This window comes from Entelurus aequoreus, linkage group LG10 (genome assembly GCF_033978785.1).
Source record: "Entelurus aequoreus isolate RoL-2023_Sb linkage group LG10, RoL_Eaeq_v1.1, whole genome shotgun sequence".
Classification (NCBI taxonomy): domain Eukaryota; kingdom Metazoa; phylum Chordata; class Actinopteri; order Syngnathiformes; family Syngnathidae; genus Entelurus; species Entelurus aequoreus.
Window position 1 is genome coordinate 27,892,435 of NC_084740.1, and position 22,527 is coordinate 27,914,961.

At 40.3% G+C, this 22,527-nt stretch overlaps 2 protein-coding genes across 4 annotated transcripts in view; one reads left to right on the top strand and one right to left on the bottom strand.

Annotated features, from left to right (window-relative positions):
• Window positions 1-22,527, bottom strand: part of gramd1bb (GRAM domain containing 1Bb) — a 373,707-nt gene that overhangs the window by 77,967 nt on the left and 273,213 nt on the right. For 2 of the 3 annotated variants that reach the window (XM_062060498.1, XM_062060500.1), the window contains 2 exons: window positions 16,824-17,034; window positions 13,056-13,076 (listed from right to left, as the gene is read on the bottom strand). In XM_062060498.1, coding sequence (XP_061916482.1) covers window positions 13,056-13,076; window positions 16,824-17,034 — 232 coding nt within the window. The remainder of the gene's footprint in view (window positions 1-13,055; window positions 13,077-16,823; window positions 17,035-22,527) is intronic. The other variant, XM_062060499.1, reaches the window with a different exon arrangement.
• Window positions 692-2,385, top strand: LOC133659339 (uncharacterized). Its single transcript, XM_062062096.1, has one exon. The coding sequence runs from the start codon at window positions 908-910 to the stop codon at window positions 1,673-1,675; it is 768 nt and encodes a 255-aa protein (XP_061918080.1). The 5' UTR covers window positions 692-907; the 3' UTR covers window positions 1,676-2,385.

Sequence of the window (22,527 nt, forward strand, 5' to 3'; positions counted from 1 at the left end):
TATCATGGTTCTTCTTTATACTTTGTAAACACTTTAAGTTTGAAGAGTTTCTTGAAGTGGATCATATTAGTACGTTGTTTGATTGATTTGCTTAATCCATTCCATAATTTAATTCCACATACTGATATACTGAAGGTCTTAAGTGTTGTACGTGCATACAAATTGGTTTTGTTGTTGCAATATACTTGTAATGAATGGCCATGTGGTCAGAAAGAGGTATGTTTTCCTTTCCACGTTCTCATATACTCTAAATCAGGGGTGTCAAACATATGGCCAGGTTTTATCCGGCCCACGGGATGAGTTTGCCAAGGATAAAAATGAGCCGAAATTTTTGAATGAAAGAAACTGCTGTTCTAAATTTGTCCACTACATATCGCAATAGTAATTATTTGTAGCTTTGTAGATTATGCTACATATGTAAAAAAAAAAAAGACGTTAGTGCACCAGTCAAATAACATCCTGTAATTTGATTTTGATATATTTTTTTTTATCTTGATGGATTGAAAAGAAAGTATACCGTAAATAACAACAAATAAAGATAGAATACTATTAACTGCAACATGTAAGTGTAAAAAAAAACCCCAACATCATTATGATTTGTACATTTTCAGAATGTGATTGTTTTATTTTCGCTGTTGCGAAAAAGGCTAAGTATCGCTCTATCTGTGTGCTTTTAATTGTTCTACAGCTTTCTTTATCACTTCTCAAACATATTTAGTGGTACTATTTAACTTGCAAATCACCCGATCTCTGTCCCACCACCCTTTCCTCAGCTAGCTAGCTGCTAAGCTAGCGCGGAGAAAGGCAGCGCCGGTCAGAAGGTAAGTAGGAAGCTACTCCCGCAGACCGCGACCACTTCCCTGAGGACAGCAGGAACTTCACTCGGTGACAGAAAACACTGTGAGTAATGGCTTCCTGCGCGTCTTGCACCATACTCACGGAGAGGTTGGCTCTGCTAGAGGGCCGTGTCCGCCAGTTAGAGCAGAGTAATGTCGTAACTTTAGATGTTGCGGACACATCTGCTAGCGTTAGCTGTAGCGAGCTAACTAGCCCAGCTTGTAGCAGTCCTAAGCGGCCTACAAGCTACGGTGTACCGGTTGAGACGCATAATAGATTTAGCTCTTTAGCTAGTCCTACACCCCAGTCTACCGGGCACCACACCTTAGTCATAGGGGACTCCATCACCCGAAACATAAAGCTTAGCAAACCAGCCACAGTAAAGTGTATCCCCGGGGCCAGAGCACCTGACATTGAAGCTAATCTTAGGGAGCTAACTCGCAACAGGCCTAGTAAACACGTACGACAGGCTAATCGCACCACTAATTATGCGAATATAGTTGTACACGTTGGCTCCAATGACACTAGAATGAGACAGTCAGAGATTACAAAGAGAAACATAGCCAGGACTTGTGATCTCGCCAGAAAGATGTCCAGGCATCGAGTAATTGTCTCTGGCCCCCTGCCTGCGAGAGGCAATGATGAGAGGTATAGCAGATTAGTCTCGCTTAACAAGTGGCTGGCTAGCTACTGTAGGCAACAGGAACTAACGTTTATTGATAACTGGCCCTCTTTCTGGGGCAAACCAGGCTTGCTGATGAGAGACGGCCTTCACCCTAACCAGGAAGGCGCCATCATCCTGTCTAGAAACATAGACTACTATTTAAGTCTCACTTGACTGACTACACTAGAGCAAGCCCGGTCACAGGCAATTACAATGTCTGTTAGTCCGGGTGAGGAGTCAGTTAAGCTAGAACTAGCCAGCGCCAGGCTGGATAATCCATGTACGCATAGCAATTCTTTTAGAATAATACACAATTCACATAATGTTTTTTCTGTTGTGTCTGTGTCAGAGGTGGACATGCATTCTACTGAGGTGGCAAATTATGATATGTCCCTCTTTCTGGGGCAAACCAGTCTATTGCAGCACCAAGCAAACAATCGGAAAATTCCCGTCATATCAATTCCTAGATATGGTCGAAACTATTTAAAGTGCACTACGCATAATAAACGCAACATTGTTAATATTGCCACTACGGATAATCTTAACAAAAACTCGTCAAAACAGCCCAATACCTATAATATGGGCTTTTTAAACATAAGATCATTGTCTCCCAAGGCGTTATTAGTTAATGAGGTCATTAGAGACAACAATCTTAACGTCATTGGTCTTAGCGAAACCTGGCTCAAACCAGACTAATTTTTTGCGCTCAATGAGGCATCTCCTCCTAACTATACGAATGCGCATGTTGCCCGTCCTCTTAAAAGGGGAGGGGGTGTCGCACTAATATACAATGAAAATTTCAACCTTACCCCTAACCTAAATAATAAATATAAATCGTTTGAGGTGCTTACTATGAGGTCTGTCACACCGCTACCTCTCGACCTGGCTGTTATCTATCGCCCCCCTGGGCCCTATTCGGACTTTATCAGTGAATTCTCAGAGTTCGTTGCTGATCTAGTGACGCACGCCGACAATATAATCATGATGGGGGACTTTAATATCCATATGAATACCCCATCGGACCCTCAGTGCGTGGCGCTCCAAACCATAATTGATAGCTGTGGTCTTACACAAATAATACATGAACCCACGCATCGCAACGGTAATACAATAGATCTAGTGCTTGTCAGGGGTGTCACCACCTCCAAAGTTATGATACTTCCATATACTAAAGTAATGTCCGATCATTACCTTATACAATTTGAAGTTTTGACTCATTGTCAACAAGCTAATAATAATAATAACTGCTATAGCGGCCGCAACATTAATGCTGCCACAACGATGACTCTTGCTGACCTACTGCCTTCGGTAATGGCACCATTCCCAAATTATGTCGGCTCTATTGATAACCTCACTAACAACTTTGACGATACCTTGCGCGAAATTATTGATAGTATAGCACCGCTAAAGCAAAAAAGGGCCCCTAAAAGGCGCACCCCATGGTTTACAGAAGAAATTAGAGCTCATAAATTATCATGTAGAAAACTGGAACGCAAATGGCGCGCGACTAAACTTGAGGTTTTCCATCAAGCATGGAGTGATAGTTTAATAACTTATAAATGCATGCTTGCCTTAGCTAAAGCTAAATACTACTCAAATCTCATCCGCCTCAACAAAAACGATCCTAAATTTCTGTTTAGTACAGTAGCATCGCTAACCCAACAAGGGACTCCTCCCAGTAGCTCCACCCACTCGGCAGATGATTTTATGAATTTCTTTAATAAGAAAATTGAACTCATTAGAAAGGAGATTAAAGACAACGCATCCCAGCTACAACTGGGTTCTATTAACACAAATACGACTGTATATACGACGGACACTGCCCTCCAAAATAGTCTCTCTATTTTTGATGAAATAACATTAGAGGAATAATTACAGCGTGTAAGTGGGATAAAACAAACAACATGTTTACTTGACCCACTTCCTGGGAAACTTATCAAGGAACTGTTTGTATTATTAGGTCCATCAGTGTTAAATATTATAAACTTATCACTTTCCTCCGGCACTGTTCCCCTAGCATTCAAAAAAGCGGTTATTCATCCTCTGCTCAAAAGACCTAACCTCGATCCTGACCTCATGGTAAACTACAGACCGGTCTCCCACCTTCCGTTTATTTCCAAAATTCTCGAAAAAATTGTTGCACAGCAGCTAAATGAACACTTAGTGACTAACAATCTCTGTGAACCTTTTCAATCCGGTTTCAGGGCAAATCACTCTACGGAGACAGCCCTCGCAAAAATGACTAATGATCTATTGCTAACGATGGATTCTGATGCGTCATCTATGTTGCTGCTTCTTGATCTTAGCGCCGCTTTCGATACCGTCTATCATAATATTTTATTAGAGCGTATCAAAACACGTATTGGTATGTCAGACTTAGCCTTGTCTTGGTTTAACTCTTATCTTACTGACAGGATGCAGTGCGTCTCCCATAACAATGTGACCTCGGACTATGTCAAGGTAACGTGCGGAGTTCCCCAGGGTTCAGTTCTTGGCCCTGCACTCTTTAGTATTTACATGCTGCCGCTGGGTGACATCATACGCAAGTACGGTGTTAGCTTTCACTGTTATGCTGATGACACTCAACTCTACATGCCCCTAAAGCTGACCAACACGCCGGATTGTAGTCAGCTGGAGGCGTGTCTTAATGAAATTAAACAATGGATGTCCGCTAACTTCTTGCAACTCAACGCTAAGAAAACGGAAATGCTGATTATCGGTCCTGCTAGACACCAACATCTATTTAATAATACCACCTTAACATTTGACAACCAAACAATTAAACAAGGCGACTCGGTAAAGAATCTGGGTATTATCTTCGACCCAACTCTCTCGTTTGAGTCACACATTAAGAGTGTTACTAAAACGGCCTTCTTTCATCTCCGTAATATCGCTAAAATTCGTTCCATCTTGTCCACTAGCGACGCTGAGATCATTATTCATGCGTTCGTTACGTCTCGTCTCGATTACTGTAACGTATTATTTTCGGGTCTCCCTATGTCTAGCATTAAAAGATTACAGTTGGTACAAAATGCGGCTTCAAGGCTTTTGACAAAAACAAGAAAGTTTGATCATATTACGCCTATACTGGCTCACCTGCACTGGCTTCCTGTGCACTTAAGATGCGACTTTAAGGTTTTACTACTTACGTATAAAATACTACACGGTTTAGCTCCAGCCTATCTCGCCGATTGTATTGTACCATATGTCCCGGCAAGAAATCTGCGTTCAAAGAACTCCGGCTTATTAGTGATTCCCAGAGCCAAAAAAAAGTCTGCGGGCTATAGAGCGTTTTCTATTCGGGCTCCAGTACTCTGGAATGCCCTCCCGGTAACAGTTAGAGATGCTACCTCAGTAGAAGCATTTAAGTCCCATCTTAAAACTCATTTGTATAATCTAGCCTTTAAATAGACCCCCCTTTTTTAGACCAGTTGATCTGCCGTTTCTTTTCTTCTCTCCTCTTCTCCCCTGTCCCTTGCGAGGGGGAGTTGCATAGGTCCGGTGGCCATGGATGAAGTGCTGGCTGTCCAGAGTCGGGACCCCGGGTGGACCACTAGCCTGTGCATTGGTTGGGGACATCTCTGCGCTGCTGACCCGTCTCCGCTCGGGATGGTTTCCTGTTGGCCCCGCTGTGGACTGGACTCCCGCTGATGTGTTGGATCCACTGTGGACTGGACTTTCACAATGTTATGTCAGACCCACTCGACATCCATTGCTTTCGGTCTCCCCTAGAGGGGGGGGTTACCCACATATGCGGTCCTCTCCAAGGTTTCTCATAGTCATTCACCGACGTCCCACTGGGGTGAGTTTTTCCTTGCCCGTATGTGGGCTCTGTACCGAGGATGTCGTTGTGGCTTGTACAGCCCTTTGAGACACTTGTGATTTAGGGCTATATAAATAAACATTGATTGATTGATTGATTGATTTATTTTGAAGTTATCGTGCCATGATTTTACCAGTCCAGCCCACTTGGGAGTAGATTTTTCTCCATCTGGCCCCCGATCTAAAATGAGTTTGACACCCCTGCTCTAAATCATTATTAAACATGTATTTATGTATATATTGGTGGTGTATGATTTTTGAGATTTTCAGAATTAACGTCCAATTATTGCCTCGTGCTCTTAGTTATTAATACATGGTCTCTCGACACTTTGTGCTTCAAATATTGCAGCTTTGTTACATGTCAGATTTTTTAAAAGCATATTCTATTTATTTTTGGCCTAAATTACGTGTTAAATTAAGTATATCAAGTACAGGCCAAACGTTTGGACACACCTTTTCATTCTATAAGTTTTCTTTATTTCCATGACCATTTACATTGTAGATTGTCACTGAAGGCATCAAAACTATGAATGAACACATGTGGAGTTATGTACTTAACAAAAAAAGGTGAAATAACTGAAAACATGTTTTATATTCTAGTTTCTTCAAAATAGTCACCCTTTGCCCCTATTACTGTTTTGCACACTCTTGGCATTCTCTCGATGAGCTTCAAGAGGTAGTCACCTGAAAGGGTTTTCACTTCACAGGTGTCATAGTTTTTATGCCTTCAGTGACAATCTACAATGTAAATAGTCATGAAAATAAAGAAAACACATTGAAATGAGAAGGTGTGTCCAAACTTTTGGTCTACACTGTATATGTATTACAGTGTAGTATTTGTCTTATTTTCTATTATTATATTGTGGCGATCAATATAGACAATAACTAGGCGGGAAGAATTCAGTTTTCTGGTAAAGGGTGAACCACTGTGAATATCAAGTTGACCTACTTTTGGCCCAACAACTTTTAGGTGCACTTCATCTGCAACCCCTGCCTCATCAATAACACGTCTCCACATTGGTGGGACTCTGACGTCAGCAATATCAAAAACCGAGACGTGGGACGTACCATTACTAGCGCGCCACTTCATGCTAACAAGACTGCTATCAGCAGCTGTCCGGGCAATGCTGAGTAGAGACAAACTCTGATAATCTTCAACATCATCAGCTCCACATGACATTGGTGAGCCTTTGGCGTGAGCGGTGTGGAATGACAACGCAGTGCTAACAACACGGCTAATGGTCATAGCTGCGACTGTCAGGTCGACCCAGTTTTTGCAATAACAACAAAACACATGCCCGTGATTTCAGCTCATGGAAATCCAGTTGTAACTTTGAGGAATGTGACAAAGTATCTCCACGTCGTGGCCGTGTTGTAGTGGCCGGGTGACGGATAATAATGACACTTTGAGGATCCTCCGGGCTACCGATGAGTACTGTAAATTACACAATTTACAGTATGTACAGTACAGTACACATCGCTTCTATATTTTTGTTTTATTTGATCTTTTATCTATACATGTTAGTGTGCAATATGTATCAATCAATCAATCAATCAATGTTTATTTATATAGCCCTAAATCACAAGTGTCTCAAAGGGCTGTACAAGCCACAACAACATCCTCGGTACAAAGCCCACATACGGGCAAGGAAAACTCACCCCAGTGGGACGTCAATGTGAATGACTATGAGAAACCTTGGAGAGGACCGCATATGTGGGTAACACCCCCCCTCTAGGGGAGACCGAAAGCAATGGATGTCGAGTGGGTCTGACATAATATTGTGAAAGTCCAACACATCAGCGAAAGTCCAGTCCATGGTGGGGCCAGCAGGAACCATCCCGAGCGGAGACGGGTCAGCAGCGTAGAGATGTCCCCATCCGATGAACAGGCTAGCGGTCCACCCCGGAGCAGAGTAGAAAAGAAAAGAAAAGAAACGGCAAATCAACTGGTCTAAAAAGGGAGTCTATTTAAAGGCTAGAGTATACAAATGAGTTTTAAGATGAGACTTAAATGCTTCTACTGAGGTAGCATCTCTAACTTTTACCGGGAGGGCATTCCATAGTATTGGAGCCCGAATAGAAAACGCTCTATAGCCCGCAGACTTTTTTTGGGCTCTGGGAATCACTAATAAGCCAGAGTTCTTTGAACGCAGATTTCTTGCCGGGACATATGGTACAATACAATCGGTAAGATAGGCAGGAGCTTGACCGTGTAGTATTTTATACGTAAGTAGTAAAACCTTAAAGTCGCATCTTAGGTGCACAGGAAGCCAGTGCAAGTGAGCCAGTATAGGCGTAATATAAATGGTAAATGGTAAATGGGTTATACTTATATAGCGCTTTTCTACCTTCAAGGTACTCAAAGCGCTTTGACACTATTTCCACATTCACCCATTCACACACACATTCACACACCGATGGCGGGAGCTGCCATTCAAGGCCCTAACCACGACCCATCAGGAGCAAGGGTGAAGTGTCTTGCTCAAGGACACAACGGACGTGACGAGGTTGGTAGAAGGTGGGGATTGAACCAGGAACCCTCAGGTTGCTGGCACGGCCACTCTCCCAACTGCGCCACGCCGTTATATGATCAAACTTTCTTGTTTTTGTCAAGAGTCTAGCAGCCGCATTTTGTACCATCTGTAATCTTTTAATGCTAGACATAGGGAGGCCCGAAAATAAAACGTTACAGTAATCGAGACGAGATGTAACGAACGCATGGATAATGATCTCAGCATCGTTTGTGGACAAAATGGAACGAATTTTAGCGATATTACGGAGATGAAAAAAGGCCGTTTTAGTAACACTCTTAATGTGTGACTCAAACGAGAGAGTTGGGTCGAAGATAATACCCAGATTCTTTACCGAGTCGCCTTGTTTAATTGTTTGGTTGTCAAATGTTAAGGTGGTATTATTAAATAGATGTCGGTGTTGAGCAGGACCGATAATCAGCATTTCCGTTTTCTTGGCGTTGAGTTGCAAAAAGTTAGCGGACATCCATTGTTTAATTTCATTAAGACACGCCTCCAGCTGACTACAATCCGGCGTGTTGGTCAGCTTTAGGGGCATGTAGAGTTGAGTGTCATCAGCATAACAGTGAAAGCTAACACCGTATTTGCGTATGATGTCACCTAGCGGCAGCATGTAAATACTTAAGAGTGCAGGGCCAAGAACCGAACCCTGGGGAACTCCGCACGTTACCTTAACATAGTCCGAGGTCACATTGTTATGGGAGACACACTGCATCCTGTCAGTAAGATAAGAGTTAAACCAAGACAAGGCTAAGTCTGACATCCCAATACGCGTTTTGATACGCTCTAATAAAATATTATGATCAACAGTATCGAAAGCGGCGCTAAGATCAAGAAGCAGCAACATAGATGACGCATCAGAATCCATCGTTAGCAATAGATCATTAGTAATTTTTGCGAGGGCTGTCTCCGTAGAATGATTTGCCCTGAAACCGGATTGAAAAGGTTCACAGAGATTGTTAGACGCTAAGTGTTCATTTAGCTGCTGTGCTACAATTTTTTCGAGGATTTTCGAGATAAACGGAAGGTGGGACACCGGCTGGTAGTTCACCATGAGGTCAGGATCGAGGTTAGGTCTTTTGAGTAGAGGATGAATAACCGCTTTTTTGAATGCTAGGGGAACAGTACCAGAGGAAAGTGATAAGTTTATAATATTTAACACTGATGGACCTAATAATACAAAAAGCTCCTTGATAAGTTTCCCAGGAATTGGGTCAAGTAAACATGTTGTTTGTTTTGTCCCATTTACACATTTTAACAATTCCTCCAATGTTATTTCATCAAAGAGGGAGCAACTATTTTGGAGGGCAGTGTCTGTCGTATTTACAGTCGTATCTGTGTTAATAGAACCCAGTTGTAGCTGTGATGCATTGTCTTTAATCTCTTTTCTAATGACTTCAATTTTCTTATTAAAGAAATTCATAAAGTCATCTGCTGAGTGGGTGGAGCTACTGGGAGGAGTCCCTTGTTGGGTTAGCGATGCTACTGTACTAAACAAAAATTTAGGATCATTTTTGTTGAGGTGGATGAGATTTGAGTAATATTTAGCTTTAGCTGAGGTAAGCATGCGTTTATAAGTTATTAAACTATCACACCATGCTTGATGGAAAACCTCAAGTTTAGTCGCACGCCATTTGCGTTCCAGCTTTCTACATGATAATTTCTGGGCTTTAGTTTCTTCTGTAAACCATGGGGTATGCCTTTTAGGGGCCCTTTTTAGCTTTAACAGTGCTACAGTATCAATGGTGTCGCGCAGGGCGTCGTTAAAGCTGTTAGTGAGGTTATCAATAGAGCCCACATAATTTGGGAATGGTGCCATTACCGAAGGCAGTATGTCAGTAAGAGTCGTCGTTGTGGCAGCATTAATGTTGCGGGTGCTATAGTAGTTATTATTATTATTATTAGTTTGTTGTCAATGAGTCAGAACTTCGAATTTTATAAGGTAATGATCGGACATTACTTTAGTGTACGGGAGTATCGTAACTTTGGAGGTGGTGACACCCCTGACAAGCACTAGATCTATCGTATTACCGTTGCAATGCGTGGGTTCATTTATTATTTGTGTAAGACCACAGCTATCAATTATAGTCTGGAGCGCCACGCATGGAGGGTCCGATGGGGTATTCATATGGATGTTAAAGTCTCCCATTATGATTATATTGTCGGCGTGCGTCACTAGATCAGCAACGAACTCTGAAAATTCATTGATAAAGTCCGAATAGGGCCCTGGGGGGCGGTAGATGACAGCCAGGTGCAGAGGCAGCGGTGTGACAAACCTCACCGTAAGCACCTCAAACGAGTTATATTTATTATTTAGGTCCGAGGTAAGGCTAAAGTTTTTGTTGTATATTAGTGCAACACCCCCACCCCTTTTAATGGGACGGGCAATATGCGTTCCCGTATAGCCAGGAGGAGACGCCTCACCCAGCGCAAAAAATGTGTCTGGTTTGAGCCAGGTCTCGGCTAGACCAACGACATCAAGATTGTTGTCTCTAATGACTTCATTAACTAATAACGTTTTGGAAGACAATGACCTTATGTTTAAAAAGCCCATATTATAGGTAGTGGGCTGTTTTGAGGAGTTTTTGTTGAAAGTATCCGTAGTAGCAATATTAATAATGTTACGTTTATTATGCGTAGTGCACTTTAAATAATTTCGACCATATCTAGGAATTGATATGACAGGAATTTTTAGATTGTTTGCCACCTCAGTAAAATGCATGTCCACCTCTGACGCAGAAAAAACATTATGTGAGTTGTATATTATTCTAAGAGAATTGCTATGTGTGCAGGGATTATCCAGCCTGGCGCTGGCTAGTTCTAGCTTAACAGACTCCTTATTAGCGCTTCTTTGTGGATTAGTATTTAGCTTTTTCGTTAGCCCCGCTAACAACAACGCCTTTAGCTTTGTTGTTAGCCCCGCCCGACACCCCCGCTTCTGCTTCCGAGCGCACCGCTTACGTCTCTTTCGATGACGGTCTCCGCTGGTAGTGGACGCCGCTGCTTCAAAGGCCACTGCTGGATGTAGCTCGCAAAGAATTCCCAAGCTAGCGAGTAGGTCCACCGTACACGCATCTTTCAGCCCAAAATGGCCCGATCCCTCCACATCCAGAATCGTAAGTCGGTCGTAAGTGATCACAGAGTGAACACGCTGTGAGCCAGCCATGAATTGACTGAATTGACGGGTGTTTTTGCCAAATCGGACTACACTTCCAGGAGTGCTCGCAAGAAGCTGCTGCCTTGAAGCGCCGCCATCTTGGATGTAGCATTTATATTACTATTTTTTTGTTTTTCCCATTACATTTTACTTCTGCTCCTGTATGTAAAAACGTGCACTGCAACAACGCGTGGGATAAATAATATACTGTATTGGGTAAAATGAGTATAAAGGTTCCTATATCAGAATCAGAATCAGAATCAGAAGTACTTCATTAATCCCAGAGTGGAAATTAAGAATGGGTGGTATTTCCTGTTTAGAGGGCTCTAATAATGTTTGAAAAATGTATTTAGAAGGTTAACTTTTTTCTAAACTCTAACTATTAAAAATATTCAATTTATTAATAATAATTCTGCTTCATGGAAATTCCTTTAGGCCGGGAACCAGTTGGACGTGATAAACAAGGCACGACTGTAAACACACCGGTTAAGATTAGGGCTTCAGCTATTGATTATTTTAGTATTCTATTAGTTTGGTCGATTAATCAAATAATTGGATAAAACATACTTTATAGCCTCTATGCGTATTTTAGGGAAAATAGTCGAAACAAAAACTTTCCATAACCTTCATAAATGCACATCATCAACAAAGAAATTTCACTTTTAACATATGTGTATTAACTAATTATATATTCATTAATTCAATCCGCTGTTTGCCTCCACACAGATCAAACACATCACCGCTCTCTTGTATTCCCTTTTGCAACCAAGTCAGTGTATTTAAAGTTCCAGGCACTCCATGCTATCCAGATTTGATAAATTTTAGTTACACTCATTAAACGATTAACTGAAACCACAGGATATTAATCAAAGCTTTTTTCTAATCAAATTAATCGTTGCAGGCCTAGTTATGGTCATGGTTATGGTTTTGTTTGTATTAGTGGCCGATTAGCAGGGTCTAATTCAGTGCTTCTTATTTATTTTCTGTTATGTGCCTCCAAGAAGAATAAAAACAAACAATTACGTGTCCTGCCACAACTATAAACAGTATCCTTGGTCTATAAAATTGGTATAAGTACACCTCTGCATAACATTGTATCCATATTAACTAAAGAAAACCAAAAAAGAACAAATAAAGAAATATAGATCAACTTACAACAAATAATAACTTTATTAAAATAGTTGTTTTAGTCTGTAACAGAACATATGTCAAGTGCATCATATTGCTTAAAATTAAAAACATATATATCCTTATTTAAACTATATTATAAACCATTTTTAACCGACTAGAACCGTTGAAAAATAAAATCAAATAAATTCAAATAAATCAGCAACATTAACTAAATACATAAAATATTTTAACTTAGAAAACAAATATGAATTAAAAAAAAAAATCAGATTTTTTGTATGAATAAAAATGATTAATACACGATTAATGGCTACAATGAGCACGTTTCGCAATGCGCAGCTTTTTAAGCAAAGTTTAAAGCATGATACTGACAAAGCATGTTCCTCTGGGTCACATGTATGCTCCCCTAGGGGGGGCCCTCCCCACTATTTGAGAAGAACTGGTCTAATTGGACACTTTTGGAGGCTCACATGACAGCACCTACTGTATCGCTCTTTGCTCTTCTCAACGAGCAGCAGGGTCAGGCTGGCATTGTTATAGTTATGTCACGCTAGCTTAAACAGCTTATTAGTTTATTGTCGGGGTTGATATGAATTCGTCTCTGACAGCGGCAATCCAAAACTTAGCATTGCCATCTTTTGTCAGGGCAAAGTCTTGTGTGTGGATCTGTGCAAGTGTACCTAATGTAGTGGCCAGTGAGTGTGTAAACATGATGAGTAAAGAACACGACACAGCATAATATCACAGGGGAGGAGAGGGAGGGCAGGTAGAGCGAGGTGTCACAGTCCATGGGTGCAGAATGGCAGGCGGGAGTGATCTCACAAGACAAGAAGAAGGGCGCAGGACGAGGAGGAGTAGGAAGGAGGAGGAGCACAGACACATTTTTGAAGAACAGAAATAAAAGAGTAATGCTTACTTTGGAAAGTCGCTTGTGAGACTAGCATGCAAACAGGAGAAGAACAAAGAAAAACAAAATCAGAGAAAAAAGATGAGCACAAAAGAAAAAAGAAAAACAGCTCAAAGATAATATCAACATCAGATGGCACAGGTTATCATGTGACACGTGGCGGCCACTAACGCGGACGGAGGGCGGGGGGTGTGCACACTGTGGATGGGTGAATGAATGAATGAGTGAAGAATGGCAACACTACACAGACTGAATGGGCCCATGGGAGTGACACTGCTTTTTTTTTTAAAGGCTGATTGACGACTAGAACATCATGGCCATCCATGCAAATATGCTCCTGGGAGGGGTTGGGATGGCATCGGAGCAATCTAATTGGACGTTCTTTTAACATACCTGCACAACAGTGGAATCTCCAAAAAACGTTAATGTCCGATTTGAAAAGCAGTAGTACCTTAATTGGTTCTGTGCCGGGGCTCTTATTTTAAAACGCTTGTATCTCAAATCAACGTCTCCCATTAAAATGAATTGAAATCAATTTAATTGGTGCTCGGCCAACACAAAACAACACAATTTTATCATGTTACTTGCCTTTTAAATAGAAAAAACCCACTTTTGGATAATAAACACAACATAAAACAATTCAATATAATGTTGAGATATTATTTTTACATTCATGGCTGGCGTTAGTCTCTTTCTGCTTTAGTATGGTGCAAACTAGCAGTGATACTAACCGGTTCGCCAAGTCAGCTACACTCTGCCATGTTTCTGATGATTTCTTTCTTTAATTCAATGAATATAGATGGATAGATAGTACTTTATTGATTCTTTCAAGAGAGTTCCCTCCATCTACTTCTGCTCAGCACTGTCATTCACACTCACTTCCTTCCTTCCTATGGTTGGAAAACTAAGTTACCATATTTTACGGACTATAAGCTGCTACTTTCCCCCACGCTTTGAATCCTACGGCTTTTTAAACGGCGCAGCTAGTTTATGGATTTTTCTTCTCTAACGGCCATAATGTTTTGTATTCAACAAATAATTTTCATATCACACCAACGGGAACACGGAAAAGGTGTGTTATAGTTTGGGCTATGGCACCATCTTTTGGATGATTTCGCTCACTGGAAGTGCTGCGGGTTGAAAATGTACTTCCTGTTTCGTGTTTTGAACCGGACGTATAAGTCCCGTTTTGTCCACAGCGTTTCTGCTCAAAATTATTCTTCATTCATCACTCCAAGCAACAATTGTACATTTTGCGATACAACTAAAACAATTCATACTTACTAAACTGTCCCATGTGCGATGTCTGTAGGAGTGATTTAATGCATATTTGTATGTGCCATCCTAATGTAATCAAGCTAGCATTGTTAGCATTTGCGAATATGCTAACACATTTATGAGTATCTGTGTTAAAAATGGCATTATGTTTGTATTGTTTCAGTCTCGTCAATTCACCAAAGCGTCACCGTGGAGTTACTCGGTCTGTTTCGCTGATTGGAGAGCTAGCTTCCGCAGCTAGTGGGTCCATGACGATGACTTCTGTTTTGTTTGTTCAGCCGTTTTACTGCCGTGTGACACAGGCACCGTTTGGAAACTATAAAGGTATGTAAATAAAAAAATGTTCTCGTACAGGACCGGTTTATAGTCCCGTGTAGCTCATATATGTAAACATTTGGTGGGTGCAGTTTAAATACTACTGCGCTCTATTGCCCAAAAATAGCTATAAGCTAATGCTAAAACAAGAAGGAGCTAACAAGTTATACAATCACCTACCTAGTGGTTCTAATTAGAGATGTCCAATAATGGCTTTTTTGCCGATATCCGATATTTCGATATTGTCCAACTCTTAATTACCGATACCGATATCAACCGATACAGATATATACAGTCGTGGAATTAACACATTGTTATGCCTAATTTTGTTGTGATGCCCCGCTGGATGCATTAAACAATGTTACAAGGTTTTCCAAAATAAATCAACTCAAGTTATGGAAAAAAAATGCCAACATGGCACTGCCATATTTATTATTGAAGTCACAAAGTGCATTATTTTTTAAAAACATGCCTCAAAACAGCAGCTTGAAATTTGGGACATGCTCTCCCTGAGAGAGCATGAGGAGGTTGAGGTGGGCGGGGTTGGGGAGGGGGGGGGGGTTGAGGCGGGGAGGGGAAGGGAGGGGTAGTGGGAGGGGGGGTGTATATTAGCGTCCCGGAAGAGTTAGTGCTGCAAGGGGTTCTGGGTATTTGTTTTGTTGTGTTTATGTTGTGTTACAGTGTGGATGTTCTCCCGAAATGTGTTTGTCATTCTTGTTTGGTGTGGGTTCACAGTGTGGCGCATATTTGTAACAGTGTTAAAGTTGTTTATACGGTCACCCTCAGTGTGACCTGTATGGCTGTTGATCAAGTATGCCTTGCATTCACTTGTGTGTGTGAAAAGCCGTAGATATCATCATCATCATCATCGGCAGTTATATGATTGGGCCAGCACGCAAAGGCAGTGCCTTTAAGGTTTATTGGCGCTCTGAACTTCTACCTACGTCCGTGTACACAGCGGCGTTTTAAAAAGTCATGCATTTTACTTTATGAAACCGATATCGATAATTTTGAAACCGATATGGATAATTTCCGATATTACATTTTAAAGCATTTATCGGCCGATAATATCGGCAGTCCGATATTATCGGACATCCCTAGTGCTAATTCATTAACACACAGTGTAGTGTACAGCAAACCTGCATTTCTTGCCAACTGGTTCCGGGCATGACTGTATTAAAGGAATTTCAGGGACAGTGCTGATAAAAAGTGGGTGATATTTATTGAATTAAAGAAAGAAATCATCAAAAACATGACAACAGAAGCAGACTCGGTGAAGCAGGTTGACTATAACGCCAGCCAAGAATGTCAAAATAATATCTACATTTATGAAAATAAGGAGAAGCTGCTGATGGTGTGTTTGACGCGCAGCGGCCGGAAGGAGATACCGTAAAAGTCCGCTCTCCAAAGTAAATACTGTACATTATAATTACTTCATAAAACTACTGTCGTTGTTAGTAGTGCGTTTTATTGTATCGTTTTGATACAATATTATTTGTCTAAAAGTTTGTTTTTCTTTTTAAAAAGCATGTTATGTACTGTTTAGGTGAATTAAATAGATTTCCATTCATTTCAATAGGAGACGTTGATTTGAGATACACGTGTTTTGAGTTAAGAGTTTTGTCACAGAACCAATTACCAAAAACCAATTAAGATACTACTTTGGTTGTACTGCTCTTGGGTGGACTTAGCAGCCATAGCCTTTTTGATGTCACAATAAGTGTTCTACATGTAGAAACACCAAAAAACCCAAGAAAAAAATAACTTGTTTTTAATTCTTAAACATGCTTACGAAGCTACAGTTTAATGATTGTTTAAATTAATAATAATATTAATAATACATTACTATTTAATAATAATTAATTAATAATACATAATGAATTAATAATATTTTTTTAATATATAATAATAAATATCACATACATAACAACATTTTAATTTTGGGGAGGTTCCACTGTACTGTATTTATACTGTCCATGCTCCGGCCTTCAATCTGCCTACACAATCTGTTGTTTTGCTACCATCAACATTTAGGATAAAATATATTATTTAGCACAACAGCAATCTCACTGTGAAGTAACAATTAGGTAAACAAGTAGAAGAACCCAATGGTCACTCCACAGATCCTGTGTTGACACCATTGAGTGTTCTTGCAGGAGCTCTCAAGCAAACATGGTCGCTCACCTTGGAGTTCTTGCCCCCGCTGCGCGCCGACTGCAGGGAGTAGGTCCTCTGCACAACCTGCTCGGGCGTGGAGGGGGACTTGTCCGAGGAGTGGTCCGAGCCCTTCTCCACCATGTTGTCGCCCTCCTGGCTCTGTGGTGTCGGAGAGCGCGAGCGTTTGCGCAGGACGGGCGAGCAAGCGGGCGTGCTCTTGTTCGAGTTACTGGCAGTGCTGAAAGGAAAAAGGGAAAGGAATTAAAAAAAATAAGGACGTGGAAATACAAGTCTGTCAACTTATGAGGACATAAACATAATGTCATTTAAGAAAAAAAGGCATAGCTGTAGATGACCAAAGGGTATCCCACCATGCATTCACTAGTTGTTGTTCTACCATGAATTGATTAACAAGTTGAAAAACTTATTCGGGTGTTACCATTTAGTGGTCAATTGTACGGAATATGTACTAAACTGTGCAATCTACTAATAAAAGTTTCAATCAATCAATCAATCAATTCTTGATATTGTGGGTCTATCCAATAATCAAATGGTGCCATTGTTAGCATGCTTTAACATCAGCCTGCAAAATTTTTTTTTAAAGCTAATTTTGTAGGTGTACACTTTAGAGTAACTTGGTACATGATACATGCTAACTGTTAGCATGTTAACTTTTTTCCCTTAATTCCCTTAATTTTGCAGGCGTAGAGTCATAATTTGGTACTTGACACATGCTAACTGTTAGCATGCTAACATTATTTTTAGCAAATTTTACAGCTGAGAGTCATACTTGGTACTTGACACATGCTAACTGTTAGCATGCTAACATTATTTTTAGCACATTTTACAGCTGAGAGTCATACTTGGTACTTGACACATGCTAACTGTTAGCATGCTAACATTATTTTTAGCAAATTTTACAGCTGAGAGTCATACTTGGCACTTGACACATGCTAACTGTTAGCATTCTAACATTATTTTTAGCACATTTTACAGTTGAGAGTCATACTTGGTACTTGACACATGCTAACTGTTAGCATGCTAACATTATTTTTAGCAAATTTTACAGCTGAGAGTCATACTTGGCACTTGACACATGCTAACTTTTTTTTTTTTTTTAAGCTAATTTTGCAGGTGTACACCTTAGAATCATATAACTTAGTACTTGATACCTGCGAACTGTTACCACATAGACATTAACATGCTAACTTTTATTTTTATTTTTTATAGCTAATGTTTAGTCTTACACCACAGAGTTATATAGCTTTGTACTTGACACATGCTAACTTTTTTAGCTAATTTTTCAGGCGTACACCTAAGAATTATATAACTTAGTACTTGACACATGCTAGCTGTTAGCACTTCTACAGAAAGCTAGGAGTATCCAACGATGATTTCAAATTAGAAATGGTCACAGCTGATGAGGTGTTTAAAAAATTGAGCGCGCTCCACCCTAACAAGGCCACCGGCCTTGATAATATTCCCTCCAGATTCCTCAGGGACTCTACCTCCATCATTGCCCCGATCATCACACACATAATAAACCTATCAATTACACAAGGCCAAGTACCAAAAGATTTTAAGATAGCAAGAGTAACTCCCCTCTTTAAAAAAGGAAGCAAATTGGAACCTGGCAACTACCGACCTGTTTCTATTCTCAGTTCCATTTCGAAAGTAATGGAGAAAATAGTTTATGAACATGTCGATAGTTACCTTGCCACCAATAAACTCATGTACTAATTCCAATCCGGCTTCAGATCTAACCACTCCACTGACACATGCCTTCTCTATCTGACCGACCACATCAAACATGAGGTGGACGCGGGCAAATACTGCGGCATGGTCATGCTGGACCTTCAGAAGGCCTTTTGACACCGTTAACCACGCTATAGTGTTGGATAAGCTCAGAGCAATGGGATTTAACAAAACCTCATGGAGCTAGATGCAATCTTACTTGGAGGGGAGGGAGCAGGTTGTAGAGGTGAACGGCACCGTGTCCCCCCCCACCCCCTCTCGGTGAGCTGTGGAGTCCCCCAAGGCAGTATATTGGGACCTTTACTGTTCCTAATATACATAAACGACATGTCATCGGCATGCCACTGTGAATTGTTTTTGTTTGCGGATGACTCTGCCCTGCTGGTATCCGACAAGGACAAGTCACAGGTGGAGAAAATCCTCAGTGCTGAGCTCTGTAGAACTTGCACCTGGCTCGCTGACAACAAGCTATCCATACACTTGGGTAAAACGGAATCCATCCTGTTTGGGTCCCACATCAACCTTAAGAAAGTCAATGACTTCACTATAAAAGTGGGTGACATTGTTATCACCAGGAAAGATGAGGTCACCTACCTAGGTTCCATTCTAGAGGCTAACCTTTCCTGTGATAAAATGGCAACCAAGGTAATCAGAAAGGTTAACCAACGAACGAGATTTCTCTACAGAATCTCCTCTCTGGTCAACAAAAGCACCATGAGGATTCTGGCGGGAACTCTCGTTCAACCCTTTTTCGATTACGCATGCACCTCCTGGTACCCTAGCACCTCCAAAACCCTCAAATCTAAACTCCAAACATCTCAGAACAAGCTAGTCAGGTTACTTCTAGACCTCCACTCCAGATCCCACCTCACTCCTACCCACTTCTCCAAAGTGGGCTGGCTCAAGGTGGAGGACAGAGTTAAACAACTTGCACTGAGCCTAGTCTATGAAATCCACTACACCTCCCTGATACCGAAGTACATGTCAAACTACTTCCTTAACGTAAATGACCGCCATAACCACAACACCAGGGGGAGCTCCACTAACCACGTTAAACCCAGATTCCGAACTAACAAAGGTCTTAACTCATTCTCTTTCTATGCCACATCAATGTGGAATGCGCTGCCAACAGGTATAAAAGAAAGGGCATCTCTATCCTCCTTCAAAACCGCAATAAAAGTTCACCTCCAGGCAGCTACAACCCTTAACTAACACCCTCCCCGGATTGCTAATAATCAAATACTAATAATCAAATGTAAACAATCAAATGCAGATACTTTTTTTATGCCTTCTGATCTCTCTCTCTCTCTCTCTCTCTCTCTCTCTCTCTCTCTCTCTCTCTCTCTCTCTCTCTCTGTCCACTACTTGCTGTCCATATCCTACCCCCCCCCCCGATTGTAAATAATGTAAATAATTCAATGTGATTATCTTGTGTGATGACTGTATTATGATGATAGTATATATGATAGTATATATCTGTATCATGAATCAATTTAAGTGGACCCCGACTTAAACAAGTTGAAAAACTTATTCGGGTGTTACCATTTAGTGGTCAATTGTACGGAATATGTACTTCATTGTGCAACCCACTAATAAAAGTCTCAATCAATCAATCAATCACTTTAAAGTTAGCAATAAAAAATGTTAGCATGCTAATGTTTAGTCTTACACCACAGAGTTATATAACTTTGTACTTGACATGTTAACTTTTTAGCAAATTTTTGTAGGCGTACACCTAAGAATCATATAACTTAGTACTTGACACATGCTAACTGTTAGCACTTTAAAGTTAGCAATTAAAAATGTTAGCATGATAATGTTTAGTCTTACACCACAGAGTTATATAGCTTTGTACTTGACACATGCTAACTTTTTTAGCTAATTTTTCAGGCGTACACCTAAGAATTATATAACTTAGTACTTGACACATGCTAACTTTTTTAGCTAATCTTTCAGGCGTACACCTAAGAATTATATAACTTAGTACTTGACACATGCTAACTGTTAGCACTTAGACATTAACATGCTAAGTTTTTTAAATGTTTTTATTCTACAGCCATACGCCTCAGAGTTAAATCCATTGGTAATTGACACATGCAAACCTTTAACATGTTAACATGCTCATGTTAGCTTTTTAATAATTTTGTGGATTTGGTACACCGGAGTTACATATTTTGTTTATCAACGCTATCTGGCCGTCGCGCTACCTCAGCATTTCAGTTCAGCTTCAGCATTTTGGCATGGAAACAGGAGTTCAGAACATTTAGATGTAAATATTTAGGAATGGGAATTTTGAACAACTCACGATTTGATTTTTGATTTTCTCAATTCCAACAATTCCAACCGATTCTTACAAAGTATTATTTGGTATAAAATTACAATAAAATGTTTTCAAAACAGGTTACAAAAGTACAAAAACGACTGCCGACAGATACGCACAGCAGGCAAGTGAGAAGATGGTCGAAAAAACGTTTTAAAAATAAATTCTTAAAAAAAAAAAGATTTAGAATCGGAATGAATAAGAATCGTTATTCGGATGTGAATCTAGTTTTTTTTTTTAGCACCCCTACTAAATAATAATAATAATAAAAAATACACAGCTATTATTAACTCCACTAGAAGTATCAAATGAGTGGAAATACTCTGTGCTGTTTGCGAACCTAAAGTTAGACTTGTTACACTGTTGTTTACAATGAACTATTTTATTCAGTATTATTATTATTATTATTATTAGGCTCAACAGTTTGCTGCTTAACGCTAATACAACCTTGCTTCTGTTGCTGCTTTGTTGTGCAAGATTTAGAAAAAAGTTGTACTACAGATTATCGAGCTGTCATAAAAGCTGCCGTTTTTTTGTCCAGTAGTGGCAACTGTTCCAACTAAAATGTAAATACCATCCACATTCAACTGTCACCTCTATGCCTCCACAAAAAAAGCGAACATATATGGCGACCCTCCTATGAAGAATTCAAGAATCCAGTGCTTCCCTCTGTGCGATCCAATCATTGAGTCATCAACCTCAGCAGGGTTTCCTTCCCGTGCTGCCTTGCATTACATCACTGGTGGCTTAACAGGCTTGAAGCACCGCGTGCAACCTGGTAATGAAGGCTAAGCTAATACTGGAAAACAACAACAACAACACAGCAACGAGGCTGATTTAGTAAGACACGGCGACACTGTCTTTCACAAAGTTTCCTCTCAAATCCGAGGACTTATGAGGCCTTATATTCATCGACCAGCTTCCATGGGGCACTCAGGCTAATTGTTGTTGCAAACCGAGCCACATGTTGACATACAGGCGAGGATTTGCTGCTATACCTTCATGCACAACACTACGGTTAAGTGGGATGATCATCTGTTGCAAACTACAACTACAAAAATACACTTTGAAAAACCTTTTTTATACAGCTATCTCAGGGGTCGGCAACCCAAAACGTTGAAAGAGCCATATTGGACCAAAAATACAAAAAACACATCTGTCTGGAGCCGCAAAAAATGAAAATTCGTATATAAGTGTTATAATGAAGGCAACACATGACGTAAGTGTCTATATTAGCTATAATAGCCTACTATCAAAATTACTTTACAAGTCTTATATAAGTGTTATGATGAAGGCAACACATGTAAGTGTCTATATTAGCTGTAATAGCCTACTATCAAAATGACTATGTGTCGCAGGCTGAAGCAAATCTCCGTTGACAGAAATGTTGAAATTTTATATTTATTCTACACATTTTTACAACATTAGAAACCATTAGTAAATCAGAGGCTAATTGGAAAGTGACATAACTCCCGGAAATTACTGGCTTTTAATGGCCGAAGGTATAGATGTATGTGTCCAAGTTAAAGGAAACAGCAGGCTGTCTTCTTTTAATAGATTCATTACAATCTTTGGTTATAATGAAGGCAACACATGACGTAAGTGTCTATATTAGCTATAATAGCCTACTATCAAACTCACTTTACAAGTCTTATA

What these genes read in the sequence shown, in the direction of transcription:
- LOC133659339 (XM_062062096.1), top strand. Translation starts at nt 908, where the DNA reads ATGGCTTCCTGCGCGTCTTGCACCATACTCACGGAGAGGTTGGCTCTG.